The sequence below is a fragment of the Xenopus tropicalis genome, chromosome 2, assembly GCF_000004195.4.
Source record: "Xenopus tropicalis strain Nigerian chromosome 2, UCB_Xtro_10.0, whole genome shotgun sequence".
Classification (NCBI taxonomy): Eukaryota; Metazoa; Chordata; class Amphibia; order Anura; family Pipidae; genus Xenopus; species Xenopus tropicalis.
The window spans coordinates 94708783-94724035 of NC_030678.2; the positions used below are offsets into that span (position 1 = coordinate 94708783).

At 37.9% G+C, this 15253-nt stretch overlaps 2 protein-coding genes across 5 annotated transcripts in view; one reads left to right on the forward strand and one right to left on the reverse strand.

Annotated features, from left to right (window-relative positions):
* Positions 1-3495: 3495 nt before the first annotated feature.
* LOC100485113 (uroplakin-3b) lies at positions 3496-9572 on the reverse strand. The gene is made up of 6 exons (XM_002934359.4): positions 9371-9572; positions 8231-8374; positions 7649-7865; positions 6374-6450; positions 5722-5851; positions 3496-3896 (listed from the first exon to the last, which is right to left on the reverse strand). Exons 1-6 carry the CDS (start codon positions 9426-9428, stop codon positions 3731-3733), a joined length of 792 nt encoding a protein of 263 aa, XP_002934405.2. The 5' UTR covers positions 9429-9572; the 3' UTR covers positions 3496-3730.
* Positions 9573-13978: 4406 nt separating this feature from the next.
* The window catches only part of reps2 (RALBP1 associated Eps domain containing 2), an 80372-nt gene continuing 79097 nt past the window's right edge, over positions 13979-15253 (forward strand). For 2 of the 4 annotated variants that reach the window (XM_012957482.3, XM_012957483.3), the window contains exon 1: positions 13980-14313. In XM_012957482.3, the coding sequence (XP_012812936.1) occupies positions 14074-14313 (240 nt within the window). In that variant the 5' untranslated portion in view covers positions 13980-14073. Of the gene's footprint in view, positions 14314-15253 lie in introns of all 4 variants that reach the window. The other 2 variants (XM_031896961.1, XM_012957485.3) reach the window with 2 other exon arrangements.

A 15253-nucleotide genomic window follows, 5' to 3' on the forward strand; every position in this document is an offset into this window, starting at 1 on the left:
GTTGACAGAGGAGCTGCATGGAGAGGTGAAAAGGGGTGTGCTTCCACATCTAGGGGTCGCTCAGAGGGTCTCCCAGAAAGGGGCACCAAGGAGGAGGGCTACCTACCTGTGTGAGGAACTCCCAGACGGGCTGGGGGTGCTGCCTGCCACTGCAAGAAGCAGAGGGAGCTGTGACCAAGTGTATGAGAGCCAGAGCATCAGGGCTTCCAGAGGCTGGTGAGCAGGTATCCCAGGAGGGGAAAGTCAGCAGGGCTAAGTGAGAAGCCCAAGTGTTCATGAGTGTGAGAGTAATCATGGATGTGTGAAACTGGGGATTGTGAGAAACCCTGAAAAAGGTTCTAGATTGTGAAAGTGACACTTGAAGGTGCCAGTCCCAAAGAGGGGAAAATTTCAAATTAGTTTGCTAAAACTGTTGATAAACTGTGTTCCTGTGACATTTACGTTGGGAAGAGTTTGTCCAAAATAAACAGGTGTTTTTGCCAAAAGACGTGGTGTTCCTGCCTCTATGCTCCAGATCCTCTGCTTACCTGCCTTCCATAGCTAATTTCTTTTTTTTTTAACAATTCTTTTATTGAGTTTGAATGTACATAGTTTGCAGTATTTTACAATCCAATGACATTTGTTTATTGTACAATAGGTAAATAAAACCAAATTAACAATTTAACAGTAAAAACATTGCAGTGTCTTCTTTGCTAGTGCATATATTTTATAGCCGTTGGTCCTTCCTTCTCATCCGTCTGTGTACCATCCTGGGCATGATTAGGGTTCCATAGCTAATTTCACCAAAAAATTACATGTACAGGCAGAAGGCATGTTACAGTGGTTACACAAACATCCTGCACCTGACTTCTGGATATTCTTGTTAATGGATTGTTATGCCATATTTTTATTGCGTTTATCTAATGCAAGTATTAAGAGATGATATTGTCCTGTTTGTTTCCTAAACTCCTAATGGTGTTACTGGTTTACAGCAGCATAACTATCATGCCAGGCAAAAAAATCTTCAGAGGGGCCAGGGGTGCACAGCAACTTCTCCATACTACCCACCCAACCCTTTTGCGTTCCCTGCTCCCTGCCATTTCGCAAAGCTCGCTTTTAAGAGGTGTCTGGGGAAGGGGGAATTTATACAACTACAGAGCAGCAGTCCAGGCACCTCTGTCCTCTAGGCCTCTCTGCAACTGCGGGGTCTGCTTCTGTTATACCACTACTAGTTCAGCTTTCTGCTTGCCAAACTTTTTATTGCAGGCGGCTGGCAACAACTGTCCTCATTATCTCCCACAGTCCCCTTTTTTGAAGTAATGCCCTTATAAGGAGTGTAGTTTAGCAGGTGGTCATGGGTGGTGGTCTGACATCACCGAGATGCAAATATAATATTCAATAATTCTCTGACGGGGCAATGTTTGAATGTTTGCAGCTATTTTGATCTTATTTTTTGTCCATATATAGAGAAGAACTGACACAAAATGTATGCATAACGATGTCTTTTGCAAAAATCTTGTTTTTATTGTCTGTTTTTTGTGATAAAGCTTTTACTTGTTTAACATAGTTGTCTAATAGCCTGTACAAAAGAATTACTTCCAAGAGAACTAAACACCTCATGCCATGATAACTCTTAGCCCTCCCAAATAGAGCCCCTTCCTCTCCCATCTGCACTTCTGGCCCTTTGAATACCCCAGAGGTTCCTAAGACTTTTTCCCTAGAGGTTGAGCATCGTGGTTGGAGGTTACCATCTTTGATCCAGTTTAAGGCTCTCTGGCCCCTGCTTCTGTTTGACAGTGACTGCCAACAAGCCTAAAAACAGATGTGACCAAAGGTGGCAGCCCCCAACTCTGTTGAGAAACTCTGCCAATAGAGAGAATATACTGGAGGCTGATGGTGGGTAACAATGAGTGGACTTGCATTTTTGTGGGATAAAGGCATTTTAAACATTGTTAAAGAGGTAGTTCACCTTTAAATTACTTTTTAGCAAGATATATACAGTGATATTCTAAGACAATTCATGTGGGTTGAATTATTTTGTTTTTTGGTTTTTTTTTTTATCAGCAGCTCTCCAATCTGGAATTCCTGCATTGATTTGGTTTGCAATTTACCCTAGCAAGCAGGTAGGGGATTAAACAACTGTAAGATAAATAGGAGAGGGACTAAACAGAAAGATAAACAATAAAATTGTAAGTGACCCTTATTTGAAAGCTAGAATGAGGCAGACCAATTGAAAAGTTGCTATGTATAGGGCATCTAAAACATACTAAAAGCTGAAGGTGAACTACCCCTTTAAGCAATTGTATGTTAATCAATGTTGTATTTAGTAGGACAGACACAAAAACATAAAGAGCAATGCTCTGTATTTACCATCTTGACAGATATATTTCAATAGAATAATACATGCCTACTATGTAAACATTAAACATATAATGCTATTCCCACAAACCCTTGTGTCAGAAGCATTTCCTTGTATGTCCGATAGGTGACCTTGGCATTCTTATTAGATGAGTAACTTTGTAATAAACACCCTCCCTAATGCTGTAGGTTGGACAAATACCAGAGAACATTGGTATTCGCGTGATTTTATTTTTTATGTACGTCAGTTACTGGTCAAGCAGGTTCCTGCAAGCCTCCTCCTTTACTAAGTTCTCACAGAATAGATTTAGAGGGCAGTCTTTTTAAATGAAGAAATATACAAAACAACCAAGCAAACAGTACTATGCTATATATACCTCAATGGGACATTTGTGCAGTCACCATTGTGATTGTGTCATAGCCTTCTGCAAGTACTGTGTCGTATTTTGCACTAGACAAATCTGCCCATGGAATAAGGTCAACAAAAAAAACTACGAAATAGCTCCAAGTTAATGAAGAAGAACTCACACAGTGCAAGTGGCTTGGGTGGGAGTGTTAGGGAAGCGGGTTTTTTCCCCCAAAGTAAAATGGAATATTACACATTTGCTACCATTTTAGATTTGTTAAAAATATTTCTTTTCTGAAGTTCAGATCTTTGTGCAATAGAGGGTATCTAAAACTTTAAAACAGCTGTAGTTTACAAATTTGCTTTTCTCGAGGACTGTTTCTCGAGAAAAGTGTGTTTTTCAAATGTGATCATGCTTTACTTTTTTAAGGTGCCATTTTTGATGTTCAAATGTCAGTCCTGTTAGATGGTATTTGGGATAGTGCTTTGCTTTCAATTCAGTTTGGTAAGATGATATTAAGTGATTGCAGAGGCAGAACACCCCGCCCCATTCTGCAATGCACCACCTGGCAGGAATATTGCATGCCGCTGTTGCTACTGAGCACCATGGGTGAGGGAGGTGAGGTAAGCAGTTACACCTCGTGCCCCACAGCAGTTATAATGCATGGCTGTATGCAGAAAGGTTTTTTTTAAAAATACTTCTTGGGTTTAAATGAACATGAAATGCATGTAATGAACATGAAATAAAGAACATGAAATGCATGTAATTTGAAGTTAGGACTAGCTAAATGCTATATCAAAAACAATAAATGTATTATTATTATTATTATTTTTATTATAATAAATGTAACAATCATTTAACAAAGTTTATAAATATTGTATGTTTACATTATTAAAAAAAAAAATTACATTTTCTTCTATACATTGATGCACCTGGGAAGTTTGCTTTGACACACTAGAATTATAACATGAAAAATACTGTAAATATATTATCAGTTCTGGGTAAAAGAACTGGAAGGCTCATTTTAATCTGTCCTTTTTTTCTTACTATGTTACTGTGTATTCTTCAACATCCTTTGTCATAGTAATGTATGGCTTGCGATTATGTACAGAATACATAGGATGAGTTCTGTAAAATGAATCTTTATCGACCGACACAGCTGGCTCTTTCTTTTCTTTAAATTTTATATTCTTGAACCACCACACATCCTTACTGCAAAGGAAAAGAAAAAATACCAAATTAATATGTTATTATATATAATAAAATATGAAGGAAAACAAGTGAGTAACAGAGACACAATCATTCAGTAAGATGGAGATGGAATTTCAGATGGAGCAAGCAAAACTAAAGCATATAACACACAACTACACCCTCTATTCACAAAATAGTTTGCTACATGCATTGCGTTCAACATCAGTAGAGACTACTCTATTTATAAGGTTATACATTGGATGTCCTGTATTTTGGTTTGCTAAATTATTGCAGCTAGTGATGATATATGTTTGGATTTTTATATAGCGCTACTTGCGCATGCATAGCTGTACAGTACTACAATACACTAAAATAATAGGTCAGCATAATAATAAAATACAAATAAATACAAAATACAGTTCTATTCAAGAATGCTAAGAGTTAAGACATGAGGGAAGGGGAACCTGCCCTTTAGAGCTTACAATATAAGTGGGTAGATAACTTTACATATAGAAATAGGAAGATAGTAAGTGCTGGTGGTTTCAGTGGTTGTTACTGCATTATAAGTTAATGAGCACTAGAAGTCAGCGCTCCAATTATCTCATTTCTTAACTTAACCAACAGTTCAAAAACTCCAAATTGGAATTAAAAATTAAAGTACAACTGTGCTGATTCTCCCAGGGTTTTGCTGTAATTTATTAGCCAAAAAATGCATATAATGGCATCATTAATTTTCCCTTGAAAAAGTCATGACAATGAAATGTTGATGCCAATCTACCAATGGCAAACAAAGTTGGATCGTCTTAATCCTAAAGGTAGCCATACATGGGCCAATAAAAGCTGCTGACGGACTGAGTTGGCCCTGTATGGGGCTCTCGGGCCTGAGAGCCGAACGTTGGAGACATTACTTCATCATCGTCATGCAATTGTTCATGCAAGTGATACTTCAAGCATAAGAACAGTTAATAGTCACAAGGGGTAAAATGAAGGATCAAACCCTGCTTTAGTAATGGCATCCATGCAACACGCAAGTTGTCTTGATGATACAAATGTTTGTGTCCCAGCTTTATGCATCTTTATTAGCTGTATGTAAATTTCCTTTTAAATTACTATGATATCATCTCTACTTGGAAGAAATTCTCATCGAAATCCCCACAACTTTCCAAAGACAAAGGTACCAAGCCAGTACTCACATCTAAAATGTCTTTGGTGAAGTTATTTTGTCTTAGCAATAAAGTTGCCAAAAGTGTTTGTGCATCAGGGCTTGTATTAGGTTTCACCAGATGCTACTATATGCACTATTTTCACTAATAGTGATTTTGCAAGATGGCTCTGCACAAACAACCACACCTTATATTGCTCATTTTTACGCTGTACCTTTGGCACCAGTTCATTTCCTTCTTTCCTACCCTTAGCTCATACTTCTATCTCCATCTGCCTACTCAACTACTTAATTATTAAAATCCATTTACCTCTTTCACCCCCTACTCTTTTTTACTCTAATTTATTTTAGTCCAGTATCCTAACTATGACTGTGAAGTCATTACCCTTCTAACACTGACACTGGTGATGCCTTTACATATATATTGGACAGGATTTATAGCTCCACAGAGTGGGGGAAAACACAGAGAAAACTTTCTAATATGTGAAGCAGATCACACTATTGGCACTAGTCAATTGTTTTTTATACATAAAACAAACTTTCACTACCCCTGTTCAATTTAACTCAATCACTTATTCCTATCGTCGAGTGAAACATTTCCTAGAGTAGTCTACACCTCTGAATCTAGATGACAAACATGACTGATAAAATTGTTGACACAAAATGTAATATATCCTTGATTACCTTCCAAGTGAAACAGCGGCAATGAGGCAGACCAATAAAATAAACAGAAGACTCGCAAGTATAGTGATAATGACAATCATTCCGGAACTAGGCCTTTTTGGCTCTGTTTTAATCGTAGATGAGTTGATTGCTAGATGAAAAAGCATATAATTAGAAACCATAGTCTGAGAACCCAGCACTTATTTTTATATACAGAAAAATTAATATACAGTTATCCCTTCCCCATGGTCAAGTGAACATTGGCACAAAGCCTCTCTGGAAGATATTTACCCCCATATTTAAAATAAAGGCACTACGTGTTACTGCTCCTGGGCAAGTAACTAGTGCCTTTTATTACATTACCCCTATAATTTGCTTTAACCATGGCCTATATCAACATAGGGTGCTGGCATTGGAACAACAGTATAAAACCACAGTATAAAAAAGTCAGTCATACCAAAGAATATGGCATGCTAAAAGAAATGATGCAAAGGAGAAACAAAATAGGGAGATAAAGAAAAAGGGCAAAGGTTAAGAGAACAAGAGAAAAAAGGAGAATGGAAACTAGGATGGACTAAGTATTATGTCCCTGACACCTCATTCTAACTCTGAATACTTTTTTAAACAGGCCTTTTGTGTCTGATTTTAAATTTTTTTAACAACATTCTTTTACCTATGTGCATTGTAATTACTTCTGACCAACGCGTTCCTGTCTCCATTACTGTCCCATTCAGCACAACAAATCTTACTCTAGAATTAGAAGATGAAATATGGATGTTTCAACAATCTGTTAAATGCTTCATTTAGCACAGCTAACTATTAGAGAATTAAGTACACAGCTTTAGAATTTATAATTTTAGACTAACATTTCTTTCCAAAGCTGGGATAAACTAACTTAAAACCTAAGCTTTCAGTGATTAGCCTGGTTGTTTAGCTGTATTCTGCAATGAAGTAACATACAGAGATTAATCAACTGATTTATCTGAATCCTAGTTTCTAGAGTAGCTCTTACCCTTTACCTTCTTTTTCTGTAAGCTGTGTACTGTATAGAGATAACATTGGTTTAAAATGTCAGTATTAAATAACCTCTTAGATTTATGACTCTCCCTCAGATTATTTGCTTTCATTTATATATGTAAAGGTTTAATTAATCTATGCCTCCACATATAGGGGACCAGATTTTAACCTCTCATCCAGTGACTAGGCTTTATGTATTACTGTATTATGCATTATTTATTATTATATTTTCACAATGCAGTTGAAAAGTTGAATAGCCTCACTGGAGTACAATTGGGTCCACTGCTGAAATAACATATGATCTGACCAAAAAGCAACCAATTAAAATATTGTAATGAGACTGCAGTATGGGGAATGAATTTTTGTCAGTTTTGTGTTGAAAAATTGCATCCAGCGAGCCTGCTTAATAAATATGTATTCCTGGTTATTGTCTTCGGACGTATCGAATAAGGTAATATGGCTCACAAAAATAAGAACAGGCCAGTGTTTTAAAATGACTGCACAAAAATGCTGTCTAGTCTACAATCATTTCTTTTTCCCAAACTCTACCTGCTGCACTGTAATGACCATTATTTCAAAATATAAGGACAGGCTATAAGCAGTTTTCAGTTAACTTGTGTTGAATTTCCATTCCTAAGGCTTAAGGGCTACATAACATATTCTCTGCCATTGAAGTGCTCAACAGGCTCTGTCTAGGAGCTTGTAATTTACGAGTGACTGCCTGTCACCAGAGGTGACAAGTGAACTTTGGTCACAAAAGGCTTACATTTAGTAACACCAAATAAAGGGGAACCACAGCTATTATGAAAATTCAGATGATGCTTAAACCATTGCTTAAAAACAGGAGCAGGAATTATTCACAGCTGAGGAATTTTTCACATTTGGGTAAATCTAGCCATTCTGCACTTTTTTAAATCAACTGCTTACTTACCGGTAGGTTCCACGAGAGGGCACAGGGCCATTGCAGAATAAAGGGTTACTGCAGTTTACATCAGAGCCCACATATATCATTGCACTAAGTTGTCCAGATGTATCAGCACATGGGTAGTCACCTCCAAATACAGGGAGAGTGTGATAAAATCCATTTGTTTCGAATGATGAAATGTTGGCTGGATTACTCAACTGTGTATAACTGAGCTGTGGAATGACTGAAAAGCATTAACAGAAGTTAAGTCCCTCGATTAGTAGAATTTTAGTAGGCATTTTAGTATTAAATTCTTGTGCACATTTGCATACATCACGTGACATTTTGTCATGTAAACACGGAAGTTGAAAATGTTTCAACGTTTAACCCTTCCAAAACCTAATTAACATACGCTAATTAGGATTCGGATTCGGATTCGGTTCAGTATTTGGACAAAGCCTTTACGAAGGATTTGGTGGTTTGGCCAAATCTGAAAAAGTGGATTTGGAGCATTCCTACTTCTACATAAATTAAATTTGCCATTAGCAACATGATGTAAAGTATGTAACTGCTATTTACTCTTTACTGTAATTTAATATTTGTGCAAACCTCTGTTTAGAGCAACAACCAACCAGACCAGACTTGTTTTGTACTGCTGGAAGATGCACTGTGGCTGCTCCAGAACAAAACTTGAAGATGTCAGTTTTCCAAGAATTGGCTTTGTTGTGATCTGGGGAACATAATAAGGGATATCTGGAAAAAAAATGAAATAGAGCTATATTTTAATGTATAGTAGTCTTCAGAATATTATAACTTTATTACTTTCTGCTTTGGGAAGTAGGCATAACTGCAAACAAGTGGGACCCTTATTTTAGTGGAACTGGGTGAGCTTGAAGCGTCACTTATTTCCATGTATGCCACTGCTCTCGGCATGTAAGTACAGAATGAAAAACTCATTAAATTATTACATTCCTGCCCCACAAAAAATCTTAAGGTGCTTTTCTAATAAATAGAACCACACATAGAATAATAATTATGCTGTATTGACGATGTTTAATACACATTAACCTATGTGCCTATTATTCTGTAAATAACGGATAAAAAAAAATTATCAAAAAAAATCAAATCTCTAAAAAAAATTCAATAGTTTGAGCTATTTCACATTTTATCACTAGTAAAAAAATTGTTGTAAATAAAAAGTAAGCATTAGAAACAGGAGGTTTAAAATACGATATTTAGGGCAGATAACGTACTTAATAGGATAAAATTCTATTAAAGGGGAACTATCTGAAACATGAAGTAGTATGGAATCCATGTTTAGAGATCCACTATGAAGTCCTTGTCTGCTGCCCACACTGATTTTTTTGGATTGGTCCAAAGTATGATGTTAAATAAAACCAGTATAATTTAAATGGTATTGTTTTCATATACCATAATGCTTCATTTAACGCTGTCAGAAAATAGACTTTGCTGTCATTTTATGTTGGCACGGGCCCCATGTGAGGCATCTGAAATCATGCATGTTGCGCAGGTACCCCAAAGTTTAAGAGGAGCTTCAGTTACTCCCCAAAGTTTATGAGGATCTTCATTCACTTCCCACTCCCCTTCCTTAGCTTTAAGGTGCATTTGTAAAATCAAGCCCCCCAAAAATAGATTTGGCTAATATTCTTTAATTTGGCCAGTGTAAACAAAGTTTAAAATCTCTTGTCTTTTAAGAAATATTTAAACATGGTTTTTCGAATCATTTACCTGCACCAGTAATGGCCGATGTAACAATGAGTAGAAGTAGTCTTGCATGGAGATACATGCCTGGGGAGAATGAGAAGTCCTTCCGTCTGTCCCCCTCCAATGTCTGACAGCTTTCTTGTGCTTACTGGTGATCTGTCTTGCACTGCTTGAGATATGAAATGAACCAGTCAGCACAGCAGCATTCATAACTCCCCTGTGGGAGAAACTCCTTTGCTATAGCTGCATTCTTTAAATGTTGTAAAGAGATATTGAAATCAGTGTTAAACATGCCAGACTAGTTTTTCCTTTAACACAGATATGTATGCTTGTGTTGTATCAGTTGGATACATGTAAGAAAGAGTTTTTTTCATACCTGGGTTATTTTAATTGAAATGTCTGTCATATTTAACAAATATGGCCTGGTCCATATGTAGCTGTACCTGCTGTATGAATAAATAGCATTTCAGCCACTTGACCTTCTGCTTATGAGAGACTTGATTAATACTAACATCAGCTGTAACTGGGTCGCTCCTGACACAACACTGGTATATGGAGTGTATATTGTTGTAGGACAGGCCATTCAGATATGCTGAAAAGTGACCTGATATATTTAAAAATCATTTTAAGCTTAGTGTTTTTGGTACATTTCTTGTCATGACTTTTTTAAGGCGGTTTTTAATGTAATGGGTTTGAAGACATATGTACAGACTTTTTGAAATCAGCTATTTGAATATGCATACTTTTAAGAAAACAATAAGCTTGGAGACATAACTTGGCTTCATTTCAAACTCAATTTGACCTCAATAAGTCACTTTAAATTGTAGTATTGCATATACCAAATACTTCCACAGGGTAGATAATCATTTGCTGGGGATAGGGTCATTTGTTTGAAACTTTAACTTCTTAGTTTGAAGAATTATGTCTATGACACTACCAAAGATAAATAGAGCTATATAGAAAAAAATATTTTGTAGAATGTAATAGCTAGTGATTTAGATACTGTGGGTCTCACAGGTACTGTGGGTCTAGAAAATCAGTTTTTACAATCAATAGTGTAATTAAAACACTGCACATTGTAAACAGAATGTTTTTTTTTTTTTACTATAAAGGAACTTAAAATTGAGAAACTGGTATATCTACTAACATCAGCCAAACCTTAGTGGCTTATTTAAGACGTCACATTCACTGTGCTATTTGGCAGTGGAGCATTCTAATTTAGTGATTCATGAGGTTTCTGCAACAGGGAATTAGGGGGCTTCACTTACAAAGCCCCTGGATGCAAGTGTTAGAGCTCTAAGGGGGGCCAGATTGCTCACCTTAGTGCTTATTCAGTGAGTGTTCAGGGCCTTTCTGTTCTCTGCACCACACACTGGTATTTGGTGGTAAGGTGCAGAGAGCACCTGTAGGTGGGTGTAACGCAGCCCTATCCTTGCCGTCTGGAATTTTTTTTTAATAAAAATGATTGATTAATGTAAAAATACATATGAATAAAATGTTGCATAATAAGCTTGTTGGAAAAAATATTAGTCATTTTGGTATTGGTAATTAAGTCTAAGCACATTGACTCTATCAGGATTTAGGAAAAAAAAAACTCTTTAAATGGTTATCTGAAGCACTTTGAAACACAGAAGCACATCACATAAAGGGGGGCCCATTTATTGAAAATCAAATGTTTGAATTTTTGATTTTTTTTTTTAATATGCTGGAGTGCCCTTTATATAGAAACTGACTCTGATGCCAATGTTCCCTTTAATATCTTCTTGTGCCCACACTATCAAAACTCTGTGCACTGAGAATGGGTGGGTCTAAATAACTGCAAAAATATTGTCACAAAAACCATTCCAGAGCACAGAGACAGGGGGAAGGGGGGGGGGTTGGAAGCACCTAGGTGTCCCCACTCCGACTGCCTACCTGTCCCCCATCTCGCACATCATGCATTTTATTAGACACAAGGTGCAGAGTGGAGCTAGATCTGTGGCATGAGTGATCTCTGCATGAGCACTAAGGAGCATGCTCTTGAACGTCTGCACCACATGTGACCCATTCACTCTTTCTGGTTCCAATGGCTGCAAGAAAAAGAAAAACACAGTTGGAATACATTTTCAGTCAAGATAAAAGAAGTACAAACATGAATGGAAATGTATACTTCATAAAAACAAGGATTTTGTTCATACCTTAGCTGTGCTTTTCTCCAAAGTATGGAAATCAGGGCCTCGAGCATATGCAGATTATCTAGGTGCCCAATCTATATATGGAACAGACTGTCAACTGCATATGCCTTAATCTATTCTACTGTACAGCGCTGCATACATATGTAGTGCTTTATAAAGACGGATATACATACAAAGATACAATGTCTCATCCCACAGGTACATACACAAGGCAGACTGAAATGCGTTAAAACTCCAGGGTACAGACCTTTTAAATTGGATTCCATTAGCCTCCACATACTGCCCTAGATACTGACTAGCTGAGATACATCTATTGCAGTCTGGCCCCATGTAGCCCAATTATAATGGTATTAAGTTGTATTTGTCCACACAAGTACCAACATCCCACTGATCAGTCATTAGCCCGCTGACCATAGAAATCTATTGCAGTTAAGGTCTTAAGGATTTGCAGTTACTGCTGCTTTGTACCCTCACACATGCCAGTGGCAAGGTAATTTGCTTTTTAGATTTATAATTTAGGGGTATATGGTGTTTTTACTAAATGATTTAAGGGTCCACACAAACAGTCATGGTTAGCCAGAACTTATTAGAGGTAAAAAGTTTGTGTAGTGGCATAATTATAGGGGTGCAGATCGTTGGGGAAAGGGGACACGTCTGCAGTAATAGATTTACTATTATGTATGCACATTGTGAAGGAGTGGCCAGCAGAGGGCCCAAAAATGATTTTCTCACAGGGGCCTGGGGGGTGCAAATAACACCACTGCATCCACTGTAACATTTCCTATACAATTGCAGCATGTTGCAGTATTTTAGTGACACCTACAGGGCAATTTTTAAAAAGCATTTTTTAAAAAAGTGTAAAGTTTAGTTGTATTATTTTCATTTGTACCCACATGTTATGTAATGCTTAGTGTTTATCATTGACATCAGTCTTTGCCCCAATGGAGCTTACAACATACACAAGAGGGTAAATGTCCTGGAATGTGGGAGAAAACCATTGTATCAGGAGGAACCCACCCAGGGTTTGACTGGGCTGGCAGGACACTGGGAAAAAAACCCAGTGGGTCCTGGCCCTTGTGGGCCCCACGGCCCAATCCCCACCCATAGTAATTGTGGCTGACTGCTGCTGTTGCTCCCCCAATCCTGGCGAATTATAAGGTATGCATGCAGGGAGGAAAGGGGCTGGTGTTGAATTTGCAAGTGACTGGGCAGGCGGGGGCCCCTGGGGTAGCAGCCTGCGGGCCTTTTACACACTAGTCCGATGCAAAACCCAGCCACTGGGAGATACATGAGCGAGAACTCATTGTGAATAGTTGTTATAGTTTAACTCAGGACCACAACGAAGCAAAAAACAGTGCTAATCACTAGGCATCCTGATTGTAAATCAGTATAAATAAATCTATAATATCTAATAAATCTATACATTTTCAGCCATCATGTTTACCTTGAATGGCAGAGGTTTTATATGCCGCTACATTCTGATCACCATCTGTACCAATTAAAAATTCTAGGCTGATTTACTAAGCATCTGCCAATGTGCTGTGCAAAGTAGTATTCTTCCAAATTCAGTTCACAAAGGTTCTTGCAGTAATACACTCCCCACTATAGCTGTACCATCTAAATTTAAACACAATTTACTGATGCATGTGTCAGGCCTGCTACAGGCATACGTGATTACATTGGAAATCTGATAAACAGGTCTTCAATGTGGTTAATCCCTGTTAAAAGACAAAAGTGTCTAGGTATTACAGGCCAATTGCAGCCTTTTTTGCACTTAACACACTGTGTAGCTACATTGTAAATGACCACTAATATGTTTGCAGTACTACTACCCCTATCCCACACTGTATGATATTCTTGGGGAACCAGTATGTACTGCCACTGTATAATGTGCATAGTGTGACAGTGCCCACTGGGCTCATTGTGATGTGGTGCAACTACCCATTTCATGCACTGTGTAAAGCAACAGAAAGGCCATTGCCCTCTGGAAGAAAGAATTAATAGCAATGCAAAAGATTCACGTTTTACATAGAAAAACACCCAAAACCAATTCTCTAAAAAGCTACAATATAAACTGCATCTTTAAGATGGACATGACATTTCAAACGGGACATGTTCAATTTTGCAGTGGCAAATTAATTATTATATCTGTAGCTCCCCCCCCCCCCCATCCATTGGCTGTCACTCATAGAGCTGCTTAAAAAGTCTGCCACAAAACAGATCTACCATCAAATATATTACTAAATAATCAAAACTTTATACTTCTAAAAACAAATGTATGAAATTTTAGCAGTTCTTGCTCAGTATACTTGTGCTATGTAGTTACAGATTGAAAAGGTCACAGGCATAAAACTCTCATGTTGGTGTTTTCTATGAACGCTAGGTGGCAGCAGTCAGCTACCAGGTATGTTCCCTGTAGAACGGCATTGCAGAGAGAGGATGTTTCAGCAGCTGCAGTAACACCTCCTATTTCCAGCTGTAGCTCTTGTTGATAAAACACAGGAAGAGAGTGACAGCGAGTAAAGGAAAACCAGTGACCTCCGCCTTGTATGTATGGTACAGGCAAGGGCAACTCATGCTGAAAGCTGGGTAATGGATCAAGGAGCGACGGTGGGGCCATCCGGCCAAGCAGCTGGGGGGCTGCATCTGCCCATGAGCGATAAGGAACAGAAGTGCTACTCTGAGCTTTTTTCCATGTGCCAAGCTGAGGGATCTGCGAGACTGGCAGCAGGGAGCAACAAAGTGGGTGAGCTGTTTAGGGCGTCTAAGCTCCCTGCAGATACCTTACACCAGGTAAGAGATTCCTTGCTACTTTGCGTTCCCCTGGCTGAAAGTTTCTTCCTGTGTATACTTATCTTGCAACTTGGCTACACTTAGTAATAAGTATTCCCTGGTAACTTCTACTAAACCAGTGATTGGCAGGTACTAAAAGGGATGCCATACACAGAGGTAATTTAATTAGTGGCATTTATCATATTATAATAATGTCTGAATCCATAGTTTTTGTGTTTTGTAATACATATAGATGTGGATGTATGTATGTTTGTGTGTATGTATATTTATTTATATAGCGCTATCTATGTACACAGCGCTGTGCAGCACAAGTGATATGCCACTTATTTTGGATTAAGTGTTTCCTGTAGACATTAATAAAACATTGTCTTAGTATTAATAAAGGCTGTTTTGTTGCTATCTAATGTTAATACTGCAAATGAAACATGCATATATTTAATATACATGCACTGAAAGAATGTTCCATTAACAGATTAACTTACCCTCATCATAATATATGAGTATATAAATCCAAAACAAACCTTTCTACATATAGTGTATATTTACTAGACTTAGGGGGCCAGTGGGCCCAGCATTTGGCTCCAGGGCATCAGCACTCAGAGGTGTTGTCTAGTGATTCCATTGCTCAGCAGAGCCAAAAGGTTCATTCCAGTCTCAGGGGAGCTCAGTTCATTGTCTTATAAAGAAACAGGCAGTTGTTTTAAACAAATGTTCTAGTATCCTGTTTGTGACAAGCATTCAGAAGCTGGAATGCCTAGCATCTTTTCATGTAAATCGCCATTTAAGAATACAGATATTATTACTGGTTGCACTTACAAATGATTACAGCTATAACATAAAATTTGCTGACACCTTAGTCATGTGACAGCTGAAGGCGTTGTTTTCCAGATGGTCGTTTGGATACGCTAATTAGGGTTTCGATATTCAGCAAAATCTTTGG